Below are 21,251 nucleotides of genomic sequence, written 5' to 3' on the forward strand. Positions count from 1 at the left end.
TGTAAAGTAAGCATGTGCAAGTGTAAACACACATGCTTACTTAGCAGTAAAAAACATTAATTCAAAGTTAAGTGTCTTGTGTATGTCAGAGCAAAGTTTTGAGTATGTGCTGCCAGTACAGAAGAGGTTAAACTGACATGCGCGGTTTGAAGCTGTGAGTGGAAATTTCCAAGGCTCACCCAGTCCTTGCCCCCTGGGTGACCTGCAGAGCTGTCAGTCATTGCTGACCTACTTTCCCCACAGAGGCATGCTCAGATTGTGTCAGCTCCTGACTGAGAGCATGCTCAGTCAGAACCTGACATGAGGTAATCGGACTAGAAATTTCTCTGCGGAGAGCACGCTGATTGGCTACCAAATTGATATAAAAGTTCTGTGAGCCCCTCCCTGGGGGGAGATCGGGTGGACTAGAGACAGGGGCTGGTGCTGCAGGGACTGTCTCTGAGTCAGGCTTCAGGGCCTATTGATCTCCTCCTTCGACTCTGTTGTGTACTCATCTGGCTCCTGACTTACCTTTTGAACTGATTAACGGCTTACGATTTTGGATCACCCTATGGACTTTGTTTAACCCGGTTCTGGATCATCGACCTTGGCTTCCTTTTCGACTACGACCCGGCTCAACCCTTTAACCTGACATCTTCGCGGCTTCATCTTCTGGCTACCGACCTCGGCTTTTCATATTCGACCACCCGATTTGTCCATTGCTGTGGACTGGCGTCACGTGGTTCATCATCAACGTGTTACAGTTCATTTTGTTGTTTGTGATCCCCATTTATGAGCTGTTGACCAGCCCTGGGACTAGGTTTTCGGACTGAACCTCGTGGGCCCTTTGTTGTTAATTGTTTGTTTGTGTTCCAAACTGTAACTGAAGACCTTTCTGCCTACGCCTGAAGCGTAAGTCAAATAAATTCACCTCTTCTTTCTCAATCCGCTCCGAGTCCCTAACTCCAGAATCTACGCCACTAATCCCACCTGTCCGTATCTAATTGCCACCCCGGCCCACCGTGACCTTGGGACCCGATCCTTCGGTTTTCCCTGACAGTGTAGATGTAGAAAAACTCCCAGTTTTTCTTTTTTTAATTTTAAAATGCATTCCCTCCCCTTCCCCAACCATTTCTGACTTTCTCTCTCCCTCTCTACTCCCTATAGAATTTAGGATATGCTTTAAACATTTTTATTTTGTTAGCATGTTTTTGGATATCCACTGGTTTATACTGTATAATATTAGGTTTGTATTAATTTTTACTGTTGTATGTTGTATTATTATCATTTTTGTATTGATTTTTATTGTTTCATATGGATATTGTATGGTTTGTAAGTGAACCAAAATCATATCAAGTTTCCATTTTATATGTCAAGCCTCCATCTTCGGTCCTCTGCCTGAGCATCCCATGTTTCATAGATTTCATAGACATTAGGGCTGGAAGGGACCTCAGGAGATCATCAAGTCCAGCCCCCTGCCCAAAGGGCAGGAAGTCAGCTGGGGTCATAGGATCCCAGCAAGATAAGCATCCAATTTACTCTTGAAGGTGTTCAATGTAGGTGCTTGAACCACTTCTGCTGGCAGACTGTTCCAGACCTTGGGGGCTTGGACAGTAAAGAAATTCTTCCTTATGTCCAGCCTGAAACGGTCTTGCAGGAGTTTGTGACCTTTCGACCTCGTCATCCCTTGGGGCGCTCTGGTGAACAAACATTCCCACAGATCCTGGTGGTCACCCCGGATAAACTTATAGGTGGCCATCAGATCACCCCTGAACCTGCGCTTTTCCAGGCTAAAGAGTCCCGTGGCTCTCAGCCTGTCATCGTAAGATCTGTTTTCCTGACCTCTGATCATGCGCATGGCTCTCCTCTGGACTCTCTCAAGCTTCTCCACATCCTTTTTGAATTGTGGAGCCCAAAACTGGACGCAGTACTCCAGCTGCGGCCTCACCAAGGCTGAGTACAAGGGGAGAATGACGTCCCGGGATTTGCTCGAGAAGCATCCATGGATGTAAGCCAGCGTTTTGGTCGCTTTACTAGCTGCAGCATGGCATTGCAGGCTCGTGTTCATCTTGTGGTCAATGATGACCCCCAAGTCTCTTTCTTCTGTAGTGCTATCCAACGTAGCACTGCCGAGCCTATAAGGATGCTGCAGGTTTTTCCTCCCAAGGTGGAGAACCTTGCATTTTTCAGTGTTAAACACCATCAGGTTCTCATCTGCCCATTTGCTGAGCTTGTCCAGGTCAGCCTGGATCACCTGCCTGTCTTCTGGCATGGATGCTTTGCCCCAAAGTTTGGTGTCATCGGCGAACTTGGCCAGTCCACTCCTGACTCCAATGTCCACATCATTAATGAAGATGTTGAACAGTATGGGTCCCAGGACAGAGCCTTGAGGGACCCCACTGGTCACAGGGCACCACGACGAGTGACTGCAATCAATTACAACCCTCTGGGTCCGACCACGGAGCCAGTTTCCCAGCCAGTGGATCGTGGTGGAGCCAAGGCCACAACTGGCCAGTTTGGCCAAGAGGTGATCGTGGCATACCAGATCAAAGGCTTTTTTGAAGTCAAGATATATGACATCAATCTCTTCTCCCTTGTCCAGGTGATAGGTCACCTGGTCATAGAAGGAAATGAGATTGGTCAAGCTAGACCTACCTGCAACAAACCCGTGCTGGCTATCCCTTAGAATGTTAGCCTGGGCCAGTCCCTCAAGGATGGCCTCCTTAATAAACTTTTCTAAGATCTTCCCCAGGATAGAAGTCAGGTTAATGGGCCTATAGTTAGCCGGATCCACTCTCCTCCCTTTCTTGAAGATCAGCACCACATTGGCCTTCTTCCAGTCTTCGGGCACTACACCAGAGCGCCAGGAGTTCTCAAAAATCCGTGCCAGGGATTAGGCTATGACGCTCGGCAGCTCCTTGAGTACCCTGGGGTGCAGATTGTCAGGGCTGGCTGACTTGGAGGTATCCAGCTTCTCAAGGTGTTCCTTCACGAGGTCAGCATTTATGGAGGGTAGGGGATCCCCCTTACCCAGATTTCCCTGTCCCATAGCAGGCATGGGCGTCCCATGGGACTGATGAAAGACCGATGCAAAGTACCTATTTAATAGGTTGGCTTTTTCCTGGGCGTCAGTTGTCAGTTGCCCCATCTGGTTTAGCAGGGGTCCAACATTGCCCTTGCTTTTCCTCCGGCTCCCCACATATCTGAAAAAGGACTTTTTGTTGTCCTTGATGCTTGAAGCTAGTTGGAGTTCAGTTGCAGCCTTGGCTTTCCTGGTTTGCTCCCTGCAGGACCAGACCAGTGCAGAATAATCCTCCTTGGAGGTGAGTCCCATCCTCCATCCTTTGTAGGCTTTCCTTTTTAGCCGCAGGAGGTCCGCTAGGTCCCTGGAGAGCCAGGTGGGCTGCTGTGCCTTCTTGCTGCCTTTCCTCTGTGTTGGAATAGATTTAGCTTGTGCATTGAGGATCGCTTCCTTGAGAAGCAACCTCTCTTCTTGAACTCCCATCTCCCTGGGGTCATGTTCCCTGAGGGCCTGACTGACAAGCCTCTTGAGCTTGTCAAAGTTGGCTTTTCTGAAGTCAAGGCCTTCTGTGTTGCTGACTGACTTGCCAGCTTTACGGCGGATGGTGAAGGTGATCAGCTCGTGGTCGCTGTCACCCAGCTTCCCATCGATCACTAGGTCGCCAATTAGGTCGTCCCCTGTAGCCAGTACCAGGTTGAGCAGCGCTTTGCCTCTTGTTGGCCCATAGACTTCTTGAGTCAGGTAGAGGTCATCCACTCATGAGAGGAAGCTTTGCGACCGCTCGGATTTTGCTGAGTGATCTTCCCACGAGATGTCCGGGTAATTGAAGTCCCCCATGACAACCAAGGTCCTGGAGCAAGCGGCCTCAGTCAGTTCCCTGGCGAACTCCTGGTCAAGCTCAGGACTTTGAGTGGGAGGTCTGTAGTAGACTCCCACCGTTGTGTCCCCTGTGCCGTTTTTCCCATGAATTTTTACCCAGAGGGTCTCTAGCTGTCCATGCCAGTTGCCAACATCAGCTTGCAGGGACATGTAGCTTTCCTTCACATAGAGAGCTACACCCCCGCTCCTTTTGTCAACACGATCCCTCCTGTACAGGGTATAGCCCTCTATACCCGTGGTCCAGTCATGGGTGGAGTCCCACCAGGTCTCCGTTATCCCAATGATGTCATAATTCTTTACACTGAATAGGAGGACAAGCTCCTCCTGCTTGTTACCCAGGCTCCTGGCATTAGTGTACAGGCAGGCAGGTGTCCCCTTAGGGGCTCTTGCCTTGCCCACAGATTGTGCCAGGGCTGGGGCAGGGGTGGGCTCCCTTAAGTGCCTTGGTCTGCTGGCTTTGCAAGGGTCACTCAGTGGGCCAGCAGTGGCAGTCGTCCCCCCATCCCCCAGCGGGCTTAGTTTAAAGCCCGGTGGAGCAGGTCAGCCAGCCTGGCTGAGAAGAGCCTCCTCCCCAGGGGAGAGAGGTGGAGGCCATCTCTTCCCAGCAGCTCGCTGCCTCTCTCTCCAAAGAGCGGGCTGTGGTCATGGAAGCCAAAGCCTTCCTGATAACACCAGCGCCGCAGTCTTTGGTTCACTGCGTGGATCCTCCTCTCCCTCCTCAGCCCATAGCCCGAGACTGGGAGGATCGATGAAAATACCACCTGAGCTCCCAGATCCCTAAGCCTCGCTCCCAACTCACTGTAGCACCTCATGACCTGGCTGGGGGTGCTCCGAGCCGTGTCATTGGTGCCCACGTGAATAAGGAGCATGAGGTAGCAGTCTGTGGGCCGGAGAAGCTGCGGGATCCTCTCTGCAATGTCTCAGATGCGGGTCCCCGGGAAGCAGCAGACTTCCCGGGCTAAGGGGTTGGGGCGGCAGATTGCCCACTCAGTGCCCCGCAGGATGGAGTCTCCCACAACAAACACCTTTTGCTTTGACTTGGGAGAGCGGGGCCAGTAGCTGTGGTTGAGCCTGGGTTGCCTGCGGGAGCTGGCAACTGAGCAGGCTCTGCTGGGGCTGCAAGAGGTGTGAACCTGTTGCTAAGCTCCGGCGAGGGAGGGGCCTTGGTGTTGCAACAATATGATTCATTGTACCCTCAATGAACCACAACCTCTTTGCTTTGTATGTGTCCTGCAGGCCCCACATCTCTCTCTCATGGCTGGCTGGTGGGCAGTGTTCAGTAAGAAAGTTGGAAGACACAACTTTGACTGGAAGAGAGATAATGCAGGTTTAAACTTTCGTGGCTACCCGTATGCCACTGAGGTGCATAAACATAAATTGGGATTTGTCAACAATCCCTGTTTCAGATAGTTTTCAAAGTACCGCTTACTAATAACATACCATGTTTACCCAAAATCAAGATAACCCCTGCTATAATTAGATTGTATACATGCCAAATATTTTTTTATAATCCTCCATGTATAGAACCTAATTACTGGAGCATTGTGTTAAATTCATTACCCCTGCAAAACATCAGTGAGGGGCAAGGGACCAGACCCCACCGCCCTCCACCTCCCCATGCCTGACCCTCTGTCACTTGTCACCTTGTGGACTAGACATGGTCCATTGTATTCAACTTCCTTGAATAATCATAGATATAAGCATGTTTATGTGTTTTCTGCTGCAAGATCCTAAGCAAGAAGAAATAGTCCTGCACACTAGATCACCAATCCACAATGGAGCTCATGCACAGGATCATTTTGCTGCAGGAAACAGTGCACAGGATGAGGTCGGTGTGTGGCCAGATCTAGAGTGCGGCCTTGGGATGTGCAGGGTCAGTCTGGTTCATAGAGATGTCATGCGAGATCGTGCCTGTGTGCTGGCCCTGCATGTGTGCTGACCCAGCCCTCAACCAACCTTATGCCACTCAGTCAGCCTGTAGGACTGTTGATTTGAATCAAGATTTTGCAGATTTACCTAGTAAGCAGTACATGATGGATGCAGATTGGTAAACTGGGATCATAAATTATGCTTATGTAGTTTTCAGGCACTGATGTCACAGAAAGAGATCCAGGACCAGGATTCTGTGTGCATTTTATATTACATAGGCATTGCATTAGGAACCTAGGGTTCAACAGGCAGCAGACGCTGGAAGGAGGAAACTGTGTGATACTCCCGCAGTTCCCAGCAACTTGTATAGTTGCTGTCTGTAGCCCAGAGCTGCAGCAGGGTGGCATCCGGGATCAGGAGACCTGCCCATTGCTGCTGCTGTTCCCTAACAAGCCTGGCATTCCTTGCAGCTGCAGCCCCTGGCTGGAATAGGGAAGTATCACTGTGCTAGCTGCTATCTTCTTCTCTGGGTTCCTAAAACCCCACATTTCAAATGCTACTCCTCTGGTTCTAGTCTTCTTTTTTCTTGTATCTTAATTCACCCAGTATTATAATCTGTTAAACCAAAGAACTAGATTTAGCTTTTGGGACAAAATGCAGATTTCTCCCTGAGGTATCTCTAACTTAGAAAGCACAGGAGAGCATTTTCCTAGGAGAGGAGGCTTCTTGGTTGTAGTCCCAGCTCTCATTTCTGAGGGTTTTTTTTCATATTTCAATGCAAAGCCTATCTAATATAAAATGCACACAGAATCCTGGTCCTGGATCTCTTTCTGTGACATCGGTGCCTGAAAACTACATAAGCATAATTTATGATCCCAGTTTACCAATTTCCACCCATCATGTACTGCTTACTATGCAAATCTGCAATATCTTGATTCAAATCAACAGTCTTACAATGGGCAGGAAAATGAGAGGACAGTGAAGCTCTGAATATGGTAATTATGTAAATGGTAATGAGCACTCCCATAATTACCCAAAGGTATGTGATAAAGAGGTCGCCAAGCTGAACATGAAGTTATTTAACCCTTAGATTTGGAGAGAGAGAGAGTTTTGAGGCAGCAAACTACCAATACTTGTTCAAAAGGTAGGTGTAAAACTTCTTGGTCTGAAAGCTAAAAGAATTATTATCAGTCCTGATTTTCCTCTAAATTACCACAATGCAAAAAGGGAGATGATGTACATACATGTCTGAATTGCATATTTTCATGGAAACAGAATGTGATTACAAGTGGCTACAAGAATACAACTGGCAATAATAAAACCAAACCAGAAAGGGAAAAGAAGAGAACTATACGGAATCATAAAAAGTGTCCAGATGTATTTTTCTCCTTTAACCTAATACACACACACACACACACTCTCACACACACACACTCTCACACACACACACTCTCACACACACACTCACACACATACAACTGATGGTCATCATAGAAAATACAGATATAGGAGTCATAAGAGTTTTTACAGCTTATAGTGGGAGAATGTGTGAGAAAAAATGTTTTAGATGATGGAATGAGACATAGAGGTTGATTATATGTTATCTAACCGTAACATAAAATCTATTTATTGAGGTAGCTAGCTAGGATATAAGATTGCATTAACTGATTGATTGATCAATTAATCCATCCATTGGTACTAATAACATCACATTATTCAATATTACAGGAGATAACACAAACACATATACAATGTAAAATGGATACCATTAATAATACACATATTAAATATATATTCTTCTTGTTCTTGTTGTTGTTATCATCATCAGCATCTACCAAGTTTTCCCATTTCCATAGCATCTGAATAATTGTTTTACCTTTTCAGGACATAAAATACATTCAAGACATGAAAGGAAGAAACCAAACCACTGTGACTGAATTCATCCTTTCAGGATTTTCACATCTCCCTGACTTGCCAGTTGTATTCTTTGCATTGGTTCTAATCATATATCTGCTCATACTGCTTGGGAATGCTCTCATCATTGTAGTCACATTGACTGATCCTATCCTTCAAACTCCCATGTATTTCTTTCTCAGGAATTTATCCTTCCTGGAGATGAGCTACACCTCTGTCACCATTCCTGGAATGCTGGTCAACCACCTTTCTGGGGAGAAAACCATCTCAGTGTCCAGCTGTGCTGCACAGATATATTTCCTTATCTCCTTTGGCGGAGCAGAATGCTGCCTACTGGCATTGATGGCTTATGACCGATATGTTGCAATATGCATCCCCCTGGCATATACAGTTGTTATGAATAGAGGGATTTGCTTTCAGCTAGTGGCCACTGCATGGTTAAGCAGTAGTCTTGTGACTCTGCTGCATGTGGTGTGGATGTTTAACCTCCCTTTCTGCCCTCCTCTGGAGATTGACCATTTCTTCTGTGATGCTCCACCAGTCCTGCAGCTGGTCTGTGGAGACACCCACCTAATTGAAATAGAGGCCCTCGCTTCTGCTACATTATTTGTTGTGATTCCTTTTGTAATTATACTTTGGTCCTACATTCGAATCCTCACTGCCATCCTGAAGATGCCATCAGTTGAGGGGCAAAGCAAAGCTTTCTCCACTTGTTCCTCACACCTTGCTGTGGTTGTCTTATTCTTCAGCACAGCTGGTTTGACATACTTCCAGCCCAAATCTAGCAGTTCACCTGGTTCCAGTAAATTTTTGTCTCTGTGTTATACCATTCTTACACCATTGTTAAACCCAGTTGTCTACAGCCTGAGGAACAAAGAAGTGAAAAGAGCGTTACAGACAAACTTTGGCCAGAGAGTATCTTCATGAAGACAGTTTTGAGCAGTGTGGACCACTTTGGTGAGGAATCTGATCTGAGACAGTTGATCTGAAGTGTCCTAGAAACAGAATCACAATCTGAAACATGACACATAATTTGCCACTAACTTATTAGAAAGAAGCTGATCTGCTGTTTCCCTCACGTTAAAATTGTAGCTTATGAAATGTGTTACAAGTGGTCTAGTCCTTGCTAACATCCCTCACCCACTTACTTTAAGAGTGAACCTTTCAGATTTGAGTTTAGAATAAAGCATTCCGGCTTTCAGTGGATTATAACCTTTAGTGAAAACAATGTCATTTTGACTATCTATATATTATATATATATTTGTCATGAGAAATGATATTCTGGTTAGCCCTAATTGTTTTCTTTCCTTTTTATCCAAATTTGGAGAAGCAACTAATATGCACAGGAAGGAGCTCAAGCAGAGTACAGATGATGGATGAATTAAATGAGAAGTTTAATGCTAGTCACTGTGCATACATCCTGGATTGGACCTCTTCTTAGGTAACAAGTACTCAAGTTTCACTTTCAGATTTTTTATTAAAATAAATGTGTCTATCAAATTTCTGTCTTTTTGCCACACCCCTTATTCCTTGCATTGCCTTAATCTATAGTAACAATGCTTGTATTTTTATTTAATGTCATGGTTCTCCAATCCTGACTCTAGATTTCAATGCTGTAACTGAGAAAAGACTGTTCAGTGCTTGTTTTTTATATCTAACATTCATTCAGCATGAATCCGACAACCTCATTTTTGTTAAGTCTTTGTTTGGCCTAGGAATTTCCATAGCATGTATCCATATTTTACATGAATTTTCCTGTGGGTAAATTCACTACTTAAAGAGTTATGTAGAGATATTTATTTACAAACATGTATCTTCCTTCTTCCCTCTTTCTTATGCTTTTGAATGATTTTGCATTCTCTCACTTTTAGATGTCTCGTTTCCAAATTAGAATTTACAAACTGACATCCTTAGGGGTGAATTTTTATTTTTTTCTTGTCATTTAAGTGTCAAGATTTGGTCAACTATGTGATTTCCTAAGTGTATAAAATAGCACTTACACACAGGCTGAAATTCTGTTCCTGGCCCTATAGTTCTGAACACATGGATAACTACATACGCATGTAGAGTGGGTATTCACACTGCCAAGAAAAAGATAGTATACTCCACTCCTTTACCCCAAACCTGAGGCATTATCCATGGAACTAACCTGGGAAACTAGAGGTCTTAGGTTCTGCCCCTGCCCTGGAAGGCGGAGGCTGAACTCCGGTCCAAGGCTTCCCTGGCTAGTGTCCTAACCATTCAGCCAAAACAGAGTGGTGTCTTTTCTCCTAACACCTAAAACTTGTTATTACTGGTATGTGTTAACAAGTGGTTTGAACATATAGGTGGCCAGTGTGCAGTGCACTGTCTATGCCCAGTATATACTTGTATGTGGATTCAGCCACAGCATATCCACACTACTGAGAATCAGAATAGCTACTTCTGCATAAGCTTAGGCAGATGACCAAAAACTGTCCCTTTAGGTGACCAGAAAGGAATAGAATGCAACCCATGGCATTTATCAACATAGTTCTCTTCATACCAGTAGCCAAGATTCTCAGGCAGTGTAAATTAGCAGAGTGATATTGCACCAAATCCCTAAATGCTGTAAATAGTGTAGTTCCACTGAAACCACTGGGCCAAAACCCCATGTAGTGGAACCTGGAATTGCTTCATTGACACTCTGCTCAGTAGAGAAACCCAAAGAAAACATGGAGTGAGGGCATTTTGTTACATTGTTAAAAATAAATAAATAAAGTTTATTTTTTGAAAAGGATAAATTATTTAATTTAATGTACTTCAATATTTATTACATCCTTGACCTTGCCTACCCATGCACTGAAATCTTTGTAATATATAAATAATAAAATTTCATCTTCTAAGTCAATGCATCTTCCACTAGGGCCGTGCAAAATGGTCTCCTTCTCCCCTACATCTTTGGCTTAGTCCTTCACTGTAAACGATGGCAGGTGAAAATAACATAGCTGGCTCAAGGGCAATAGCACCAGTAGCACCAGCAGCATCTAAGGTAGCCGAACAGAATTGTCACAGAGCCTTTCTTGTTATAAAGGAATTGGCAGCAAGAAATAAAGATGTTGTGTTGGACATATGTTACTCATGGTGTGTGTGATGGCTTATCTTGTGTTTTTATGTTTGTATGTTTATTATGAAAAAAATGGAATAGTTAGAGAAATATTGAGTCCATGAGTTACTGTACCTACGACCTAGGAGCCTGATGAAGTGCAGTTCATAGGCCCAGCTCTGAAAAGTGGTTTGTAATTTCAAACAAGCACCTAACCTCATCACCAGAACTGAAGCCAACTTCCTACAGCTCAAAACACAAAACCTGCCAACTATCTCCAGTACCCCCATAAGCTGCACATCAGAATCTATCAGACACAACAATACCTACTTGTGCGGCACATTTCTCACCAAAAATAGACTCTGCATCCAGTCTGTCAGGCCTTATCCTGAGAGGAAACAAATTACCAACCACTTTTCACAGCCGGGCCTATGAACTTTGCTTCATAAGTCTCCTAGGTACAGAAACTCATGGACTCAATATAGATTAGACAATAAAATTCTGGAACACTGCAACCTGCCAGACTTCTAACTTTCCAGGTACCTCTGCACTTTTACCTTTGTTGCTACATCCCCCTTTTCCCCCTACCTTCCACCCCAGCCTGTCCCTCACCCCCTGATGCCTCCATTTCCATTTTCACTGACTGACTTTCTTGCCTGTATTGCATGCCAGGGCAATCTCTGGCTTCTTTACTATTCCTTCCATCCAGGACCAACTGCAGGTACTTCCTCAGCCTGACAAAGGGTTTTTCAACCTGAAAACTGGCATCCCAGGCAGCTAAGCTGAGCTCACCGGGAGCCTCACAACTGCACAGCAACCAGCAAGTGTCAGGCCTGTCAAAGACATGACAAGTCTGGGCTTTCTCCAGCAAGGACTGTGTGAGTGCATGTGTTAGCTGGCTGTGGTGCCTCCTACCCACCTTTCACCAGAGGCATTTATGGGGCTGCCACACCGCCAGCAATCTCACCAAGCCTCCCTACCCTAGCAGGGTGCAATTTTAGTGGTCATGTCCAGGACCTGGGGCCGCCTCCTTCCCAATAGCCCTATCTCATACTTCCATGTTCGTCCTGGAAGGGGAACGAGCTCAGCAGGGACATGTTCTTCCCCTGTTGGCTGGTGATGCAGTTAGTGCCCCTCAAGCTGAGAGTGGGGCATTACCTGGTTTTTCAAAAAATGAAACAAGGAAATAGGTGTGGACAGAGTGAGGAGGGTGGAATTCAGTCTGTCTGCACCTGGAGCTTCGGGAAACCCAGCAGTGGGAGGTTCACCTTCAGGAACACCAGCTTCTCCACCAAACCACCATCCAAGCAGGTGCAGTGGAGTGTAACTACATCCCCATCCCCAGTGATGCTGAACACCCTATCACTTGGCACACTGGTCAGTGGACATATCTGGTCACACTGGGCTGTGGCTTGCCAGTAGGCCAAGGGGTCTCACAGCAGTGGCTCCTCATCCTCGGCAAGATAAGCAGCCACCAATGCATGAGCACTACCTGCCTGATACTGGGGTCTGGTGGCTCTGGATCGCACCATAGAAGCTACGCCCTTAGCCCATTTTGGCAGCACCTGCAGTGGAGGACAAGACTGGGTCATGGATGGCATGTTAGCATGATACAGTGGATCCCCCTGTTCCACGTCTCCCCACCTCTGCCACTCTGCCTCCTGACTTTCTTTACCAGCACCTCCGTCCACTGATTCACTGTTTGGCTACCACATACGGTGCCCTTCACCCTTGGGCCACACATGGCAGGCAGCACATGGACTGTACTGGACCGCAAGCCATTTCCTGATACCCTCCTTCAGCTGCGTGCCCTGTGAGGGAGGGGTAGGCATGATCTCCACCCCAGCTGCTCCAGATGTCTGAGGTGAAGTGTAAGTCCACCTGCGGACCTGCCTTGCGCAGCTCATCCCTCAAGTACTCTGCGCATGCTTTGTACAGGGATGGCACCACCTTCCTAGTGAAGGTGGTGCATGGGGGCGCTTGGTATGATGGGACTGCGAGCACCATGAGCTTCCTGAACCCTGGCCGCTCAACGAAGGAGAAGGGCTGGCCATCGACAGCAAGCATCTCCCCAGTGCTCTGGGTGCGCTCGCTTGACTTTGCGACATGCTCCACTTCCTGTCCGCCTTTCCCCCACTGTTCCAGTGTGGCCTGCCTCTGCTTTGGGGGGATGGGCGCTTTGGAGGGAGTGGGAGACTTCCCTTTGGGCATGCTGCTGCTGGTGCCAGACTGAGGAGGAGCAAGAGCAAGGGGTGGAGCCTGCGGAGATGCATCAGCATCCCTGTGGTGGTCATATGTTTTGTTGCCTTGCCCCGGCTGGTTTTGGCTCGGCAGTGCAGGCAGATAGCGTACGTGGAATCAATCATCTGCCAGCTCAGAATGATCCCCAACCACACTACCCCCTTGCTTCTGGGGTCCGGGTGCATCTGTGGATGCTGCTGCACTTCCCCCTCCTCAGCAGAGCAAGAGGAGGAGCGGACTGAGGTGAGCCACTTGCCTCCAGCTCTACAGAAACCTCCTCTGAAGTGGCTTCTGGAGAAGGAGAGCTGGCTCGAAGGGAAACTTGAGGGGTGTTGAGCACAAACTCAGCTGATTACCCCTCCTTCCTCATAATTTCCCTCACTAGGGCACTAAGATCCAGATCCAGCGCCTGGTACTGGAAGGCTCAGCATGGGAAGTGACAAAGGGGTGGAGTAGGCTGCTGTGCTGGTGCTACTGGTTGAGGTTGTCATCCTGGTGGGAGTGTGGGGGTTGTGGATGGGATGCAGTCTTGGGCACAGGGAGAGGCTGTGGCACTGCTACCCTCTCCTTGCTGCTTGTAGCAGCCTCATCCCTTTTAGCTGGAGGAAAGAGGCTGCGTTTCAGTTTGGTGTGGGGGGGAACTTCCAGCTCTCCCTCTACCCTGTCTTCCAGCTCTCCCTGAAGGCTGGCCAGTGTGGCCACCTGCCTTTCCACCACGCTTCATGATGTGTTTCATGTCTTCCTTTTCAAGAAATATAAAAATGCTTTTGTGTTGGTATATAAACTGAAAACTGTAGGTGTGGTGCAGTGACAAGATTTATGAACCCAATAGAAATATGTCTGTGTGTGTGTCAATAAACTCAAAAGCGTTGGTGTGGTGGAAAGAATGACGGTATAAAAACAATGTATATAGTAAGTTCCTATATAGAGTAAATTCTATAGTAACCCTATCTGATACAAGTATAAGATTTAAAAGAATAAATCAGGGAATATAATAATAAAATAAAAGCACCGACAAGAAGAAGGTATTCTGAAATCCCTCTTGCTAGGGTAGCAAGCAGGGAATCCTTTAGAAAATCAGTGCTCCTAACCAGAGTGGTCTGACAGTGAGCTGCTAGAACAGGTAGCTCACTAAGTGACCCGCAAAGCAGAAAGCAGGGCAGTTCAAAAAATGCTGCTTTTTATGAAGCTTTTCTGTCCTTCCACCAGAGCGCTGGGGTTGGAAGGACCTGAGAGAAGGGTGACAGTTACTGGCCAACTAACGAGAGCACTCCTCCCCCCCACACCTTCCCCCCTCCTTACTCTCCCTCCCCGTACTTTAATGGCTTCCCTGCAGGGAAACAGAAAGTAAAGGTAAGCCCAGCTTCATGGTGAAAATTCTAAAGGTTTCGAACTTTTTGAAACGTTTCGACCTGCCCTGTTTCGTTTCAACCCTGTTTGAAGCCTCCATTTCGTTTCGACTTTGCTGTTTGGAGGGTGAAACGGCTTGAAAGAGCTTCGAAACAAAGCGGGCGGCGAAATTTCGCACAGCCCTAGGGTCTAAAGATGGCTGACGAGGCCTATCTGGGATTGACAGACACTATTGCAGCTTGGTTGTACGTTTCCATGTAGGGTGGGTGGCTCTGAGTTCTTGATTCAGTCCCCAGGCTCAGGAATAAGCCATAGCTGAGACACCACCTGCCTTGGGATGGGATGGCTTGTGAGGTGCAGGAGGGGCAGGGAAGGGATAGGAGGGCATGGGTGGGGGAGCATAGGGGAGACTATGTGTTGGGAGGGGTACATGGGAGAAACTATGTGGTATGTGGTTTGAGAGGAGTCTGTAGAAGACTGTACAGCCTGCCCCCACCACCTACTTGTCCCTCCTCTGCTCCTACTGCTGACTAGAGCTTCAGCTCTGGCTCCAGCCTCTATGGCACTGGACCCAGAGCTGCCACTGATGCTAGTTTCTAGCTGGGCTACAGCCAGGGCCACCACTGCTGCTGATAGCACCAGAACCAGAGCTACTCTCAGAAGGTAAGTGGTGAGAGGAGTGCAGGGAGGGGGGAGCAGCACGAATGTGCAAAGTGACGGCTAGAGCCCTGGAGCACCTGATAGCCACAATGCCTCCTGCTACTGCCCAGACCAGCTCACAGTGCTGTAGCCCTGGAGCACCCTGGGATACTGGAAGTCTTCAACTTGGGCAGAATAGGGGAGTGGCCACATCTTAATAGAACAGGATGCACCCAGTTTCAGAAAACTCTTTTTGGACTGTCCTTTATTAAAGGGTATATAGCTGGTATTAATTAATAAAGAGTATATAGTTGGTATTAGTTACAATTCATGTTGTACATAGCTTCATTTTCATAGGATATTTCAGTTTAGGGTTTAAGTGCTTAGATGGTATTAGTTAATAAATTAATACATTGTACATACTTGATACTAAATAAAGTGTATATAGCTGGTATTATATTATTATAGTTAGAATTATTTAATAATGCATATTTGTTGGTATTACTTGCAATTCATGGTAAGCATAGCTTTACTTTAATAAAATATTTTATTTTAGACCCTAATTAAGTGCTTAGATTGCTTAATAATGCATCAATTAAAGGTTTCCATGGGCTTAATCCCCTACCCAGTGTGCCCAGTGAGCTGCTGTCTAGACTGGCTTGCTGCTCCCACTGGGCAGAGTGAGTGCCACATCGTCCTGGAATAGTAGAAGGATTCAACTTGGGCAGAACAGCTGTGGTGAGTGGCCACACCTTAATGGAAAAGCAGCAACGTTATGCAGATTAGAGATAGTCCTACCCTGAAGTGATGTAACTTTGAAGTGGTGTAATTTTGAGGCAATAACAAGTGCTTTAAATCACATAAAGGTGTTAATATGCATCCAAACCAGAGGTTAAGAGAAGCCACCTAAAATTGCTTTGTAATAAGACCAGAAGGCTAAAAATTGACATAATTTTTGTTACAGCATCAGCTGTGTCAGAATGTGTTCTGACGAAGCTGATCTGACTGATCAGTAAAAACAAATATCACCGTTCTGCTGCAGGGTCAGGCTTCTGCTGCTCTTGGGGCTTCCTTAGCCCAATCCTGTGGGAAAATGGCCCCAGGTGTATCACCACAATACAGAATCAGAGAACTATAGACATTTAGGGTTGCAAGGGACCTTAGGAGGTCATCTAGTTCAACCCCATGTTCAAAACCAGAATGTCCCCAACTATATCATTCCAGCCAAGGCTTTGTAGAGCCAGGCTTAAAAATTTCCCAGGATGGAGATTCCACCACCTTTCTACTTAACCCATTCCAGTGCTTCACCACCCTCTAAGTGAGAAAGTTTTTCCTAATATCCAACCTAAGCCTCCCTTGCTGCAACTTAAGACTATTGATCCTTGTTCTGTCATCTGTCACCACTGAGAAGAGTCTGACTCCATCCTCTTTGGAACTTTCCATTGGCATCCTTCCATCTGTGAGAGATGGTAGATATTGCAGCCAATGGCATAGATGGTTTGCAGTGTCTCATGTGACTGAATAGTCCAATCTGAGATTTGCATGATCTCCAGCAGTGGTTGCAAATGTATGTGTCATAGTTGGGTGGTTCAGGAGCTGCTTTTTTCCTATGGACTCTTTTCTCTTCAAGCTATTGGAGACAATTCCTGTTGTAAGCTTTGATGGCCTGGTGGAGATGATGACACCACTTGTTCTGATCACTTGTCAAGGCTTCCCATTGGTCAGAATCAATTCCAAATACCTTCATATCTCACTCACATGTGTCTTTGTAGCAAAGCTTGGGACATTCTGTTGTCTTGCTCCCTCCCATAGTACCCTGTTCCCTGTACAGCATGTCTTTTGATATATGTCCATCTTGTCTTTTGATATATGTCCATCTTTCAATCTTATCAGATGGCCTAGCCAGTGCAGCTGTCTCTGTTTTAGTAGGGCTGTCACACTTGGTAGATTTGTGCTTTGAAGCACTTCTGCATTGGTAACTTTATTTTGCCATTTGATGTTGAGTATGTGGTATAAAGAATCCAGGTGTAAGCTGTTTAACATTTTCTCTTGATATGCATAAATTGTCCATGTTTCCCCACCATACGTGAGAGTGCAGAGTACACAAGCCTTATACATTAGCATTTTGGGGTCTTGATGGTAAGCTTTAAGTTGTTTCATGCTCGTTTAGTTAGTTTGCTGAAGGTGGTGGCAGCTTTTCCAATGCAAACATTAAGTTCTTCATCCAGCGGGAGGGTGGTGGTCACTGTAGAATCTAGGTAGCTAACTTCTGGACTGTTTCTAGCTGGTTCTCATTTAGGGTGATTGATGGATCTTGTAGAACTGCTTGTCCTAGAACAACTGTCTTCTTTATGCTGATGGTGAGAGCAAATGCCTGGCAAGCTCTTGAAAGGCAATCCATGAGTTCTTGTAGTAGATATTCGTTGCGGATTGTAAGAGCAGCATCACCAGCAAATAGAAGCTCCCTGATAAGCACCTTACTAACTTCAGTCTTTTCCTTAAGTTGTGACAGGTTGAAGAGTTTCATATCCAATTTTGTGTGAAGGTATACTCCACCTCCCATGTCTTTAAATGCGAAGTTCAGGAGCACCGAGAAGAAGATTCCAAAGAGCATAGGGGCAAGAATGCATCCTTGCTTCACTCCACTTTTCATCATGAAGCTGTCTAAAGTGGACCCATCAAACTGAATAGTTGCTTTTGTGTTTTTAAAGAAGGAATGCATAAGACTTCACAGGATTGGTGGGAAACCTTACCTTTTCTAAAACGGCAAAAAGGCCTGCTCTGGTGATGATGTCAAATGTTTTGGTAGCTCCACAAAGGTGATGTACAGTGGCCAATTTTGCTCTCTGCACTTTTCTTGAAGTTGATGCAGGGAAAATATTATGTCTATGGTTGATTTCCCAGCCCTGAATCCACACTAAGATTCAGGTAGTTAAAGCTTACTATCAAATCCTTCCTCAGTCTTCTCCTGTGCAGACTAAATAAGCCCAGGTCCCTCAGACTCTCCTGAGAAGTCATGTACCCTAGCCCCCTCACCATTTTGATTGTCTTCTACTGGACTCTCTCCAACTGTCCACATCCTTTCTGTAGTGGGAGGACCAAAACTGGACATGGTACTCTAGGTGTGGGCTCACTGGTGCAAAACAGAGGAACTACTTCCTTTGATCTGCTGGCAAAGCCCCTGCTAATGCAGCCCAGTATACTGTTAGCCTTCTTGGCAACAAGGGTGCACTGTTGACTCATATCCAGCTTTCTGTCCACTGCAACCCCCATGTCCTTTTCTGAAGCTCTGCTGCTTAACCAGTTGGTCCTGTAGTAGTGCATGAGACTCTTCTGTCCTAAGTGCAGGATATGTACTTGTCCTTACTGAACCTCATGAAATTTCCCTTGGCCCAATCCTCCAATTTTCCTAGGTCACTCTGAATATTAGCCCTACCTTCCAACGTATCTACTAGTCCCCCAGCTTGGTGTCATCCACAAACTTGATTAGGGTGCAATCATTCCTATCTTCCAAATTGTTAATGAAAATACTGAACGAAAGAAGCTTCAGGAATTATCCCTGAGGCATTCCATTTGATACTGCCTGCCAACTAGATCTCAAGTCATTGATCACTACTTATTGAGTCCAACAATCCATCCAGTTTTCTATCCACCTTTCAGTTCATTCATCCAATCCAGATTTCCTCAGCTTGTAATGTGTGGGAGACCATATTAAAAGTCTTGCTAAACTCAAGGTATACCATGCCCACTGCTTTCCCTGCATCCACAGAGCCAGTCATCTCATTCTACAATGCAATCAGGTTGGTTGGGCATGACTTGCCCCTGGTGAATCCATGCTGACCTAATCACCTTCTTCTCCTGCAAATGCTTAGAGATGGATTCCTTGAGGATCTGCTCCATGATTTTTCCAGTGATCGAGGTGAGACTGGATGGGTCTATAGTTCCCTGGATCTGTCTTCTTTCCTCTCTTAAATATGGGCACTATATTTGCCTTTTTCCAATCATCTGGGATCTCCCCTGATCACCATGAGTTTTCAATAAAGGCCAGCAGCTCTGCAATCACATCAGCACTCTCAGATGCATTGCATCTGGTCCTGTGGACTTGTACACATCCAGATTTTCTCAACTCCAATTTTACTTTGGCCTTCCTGATTTCATCCTTGCATGCCTGAGCAATATTCTTATACTCCTTCCTAGTCATCTGTCCAAACTTCCACTTCTTGTAAACTTCCTATTTTTACGTCAAACTCACTGAAATGTTCTCTGCAAAGCCAAGCTGGTCACCTGCATATTTGGTATTCTTCCTGTACATTGGGATAGTTTGTTCCTACACCCCCAGTAAGGTTTCTTTAAAATAAAACTAGCTTTCCTGGACTCCTTCCCCACTCAGACTGGCCTCTCAGGGGTTCTGCCCATCAGTTGCCTGAGGGAGCCAAAGGCTGCTTTTCTGAAGTCCAGGGTCAATACTCTCCTGCTCTCTTTTTTTCTTTATGTCAGGATCCTGAACTTGATCATCTTGTGTTCACTGCTGCCCAACATGGGGTGTGACAGTTGGTAAAGGCCTCCTGGGAATCCCCTGAAGGGGATTCCTGCAGCTTATAGATCATGTTACCATTTTCAGACCCAGAGAACATGTCTGCAGGCATGGAAACCAGGAGAGACTGGGGCCCTGATGCCCTGAGAGTGCCTGTCTGAGGTGGGTGGAGAGCATGGGCATCTCTGGGTTGCCTGTGCTGTTCAGCCATAAAGCAAACAGACATCTGCCACAAAGAAGTGACACAGATTTTTACCAGAAATTGTCACCACCACAATAATGGGCATTTGTGGTGTGACAGGGAAGGGGCAGTTTTTATGGTGGCAAAAATGCAATGTCTGTTTGCAGCCTAAGTTGCCAGAAAGATTCACCTGCTTAAAAACTCGTTTACACTTTCCATGAATATATTTTCTTACCGATCATTCTCTTGAAGGCACCTTTTACCTCTTTGTTCCTCAAGCTGTAGATAATGGGGTTTAACATGGGTGTGAAGACTGTGTAGGACAGAGAGAGAAGCTTCTTGGTGTCTGGGGAATAGCTTGATTTGGGCCGGAAATAAGTCAAGCAAGCTGTGCTATAGAATAGAGTCACAACCACCAAGTGAGAGGAGCAGGTTGAGAACGCTTTGTGTCTACGTTCAGCTGAGGGCATCCTCAGGATGGTGGCAATGATATGAATGTAGGAGACCAGGATAAGAATGAAGGGGAACAGTACAATTAAAATTGTGCCAGTCACAGCATATATCTCAAAAAGGTATGTGTCCCCACACACCAGCTTTAACACTGGGGGACTATCACAGAAGAAGTGATTGACTTCATTGGGACCACAGAATGGAAAACTAAACAGCCATATGGTCTGCACAGTCCCCACAGGAATGCCTGAGATCCAAGAAGTCACTGCCAGTTGGATGCACACCTTCCTGCTCATAATAACTGTGTAACACAATGGGTGGCATATAGCTACATAGCGATCATAGGCCATGGCTGCCAAGAGAAAGCACTCTGTGCTGCCAAAGAAGAAGAAAAAATACATTTGCAACATGCATCCAGGGAAGGAGATAGATTTGTTATCTGAGAGGAGATTCACCAGCATTTTAGGGATGATCACTAATGTGAAGCAGATCTCTAGAGAGGACAAATTTCGGAGGAAGAAGTACATGGGGCTTTGTAGGACAGTATCCATCATTGTTATTAGAACAATGAGAATGTTACCAATTAGGGTTATCACATAAGTAACCAGGAACACCACAAACATCAGAACCTGGAGCTGAAGAAGACTGGAGAACCCCAGGAGAATGAACTCAGTGATTAAGGTTTCATTTTCCTGGGTCATCCTTCTAATCATGTTTAATCTGGAGTTTAAAGACACAGAAGTAAATGCTCCCTTCTGAGCAGCAATGCTTCCATTAACAGGGCTGCAGAGATATTAATAAGAAATACCAGAGGGTTTTCTCAAAATATGGACATTCTGCTTCCCCTCAGCGATGCTTGATTTTCCTAAGCAGAATACATTTTTTTCAGAAGAGGCAAAGTTTCTGCAAGACTGCTCTGTTAGGTGGTCAGAAGTGCCATCTGCTTTATGACCTAGTTTATGCTACACCTTCTTTTCCCAAATCTCCTTTTATCAAATATAAAGTACAGGCAAAATAACAAAACTACAAAGTCTCAGGCCAGTGTCAGAGAAGTAAGAGCTGGAGCCAAAGACAGAATTCCACTCTCTGCAAGATAGGAAACAAAACAGGTAATATATTAGTCTCTGG

At 45.9% G+C, this 21,251-nt stretch overlaps 2 protein-coding genes across 2 annotated transcripts; one reads left to right on the top strand and one right to left on the bottom strand.

Annotated features, from left to right (window-relative positions):
- Window positions 1-7,642: 7,642 nt before the first annotated feature.
- On the top strand, window positions 7,643-8,590 carry LOC149862751 (olfactory receptor 10A4-like). The gene has a single exon (XM_090054090.1). The coding sequence runs from the start codon at window positions 7,655-7,657 to the stop codon at window positions 8,588-8,590; it is 936 nt and encodes a 311-aa protein (XP_089910216.1). The 5' UTR covers window positions 7,643-7,654.
- An 11,289-nt stretch (window positions 8,591-19,879) lies between these two features.
- Window positions 19,880-20,836, bottom strand: LOC149862752 (olfactory receptor 10A4-like). The gene has a single exon (XM_090051681.1). It carries the CDS (start codon window positions 20,834-20,836, stop codon window positions 19,880-19,882), a length of 957 nt encoding a protein of 318 aa, XP_089907807.1.
- Between the last annotated feature and the right edge of the window lie 415 nt (window positions 20,837-21,251).

This window comes from Crocodylus siamensis, chromosome 6 (genome assembly GCF_052110815.1).
Source record: "Crocodylus siamensis isolate JL-2025a chromosome 6, ASM5211081v1, whole genome shotgun sequence".
NCBI lineage: Eukaryota > Metazoa > Chordata > Crocodylia > Crocodylidae > Crocodylus > Crocodylus siamensis.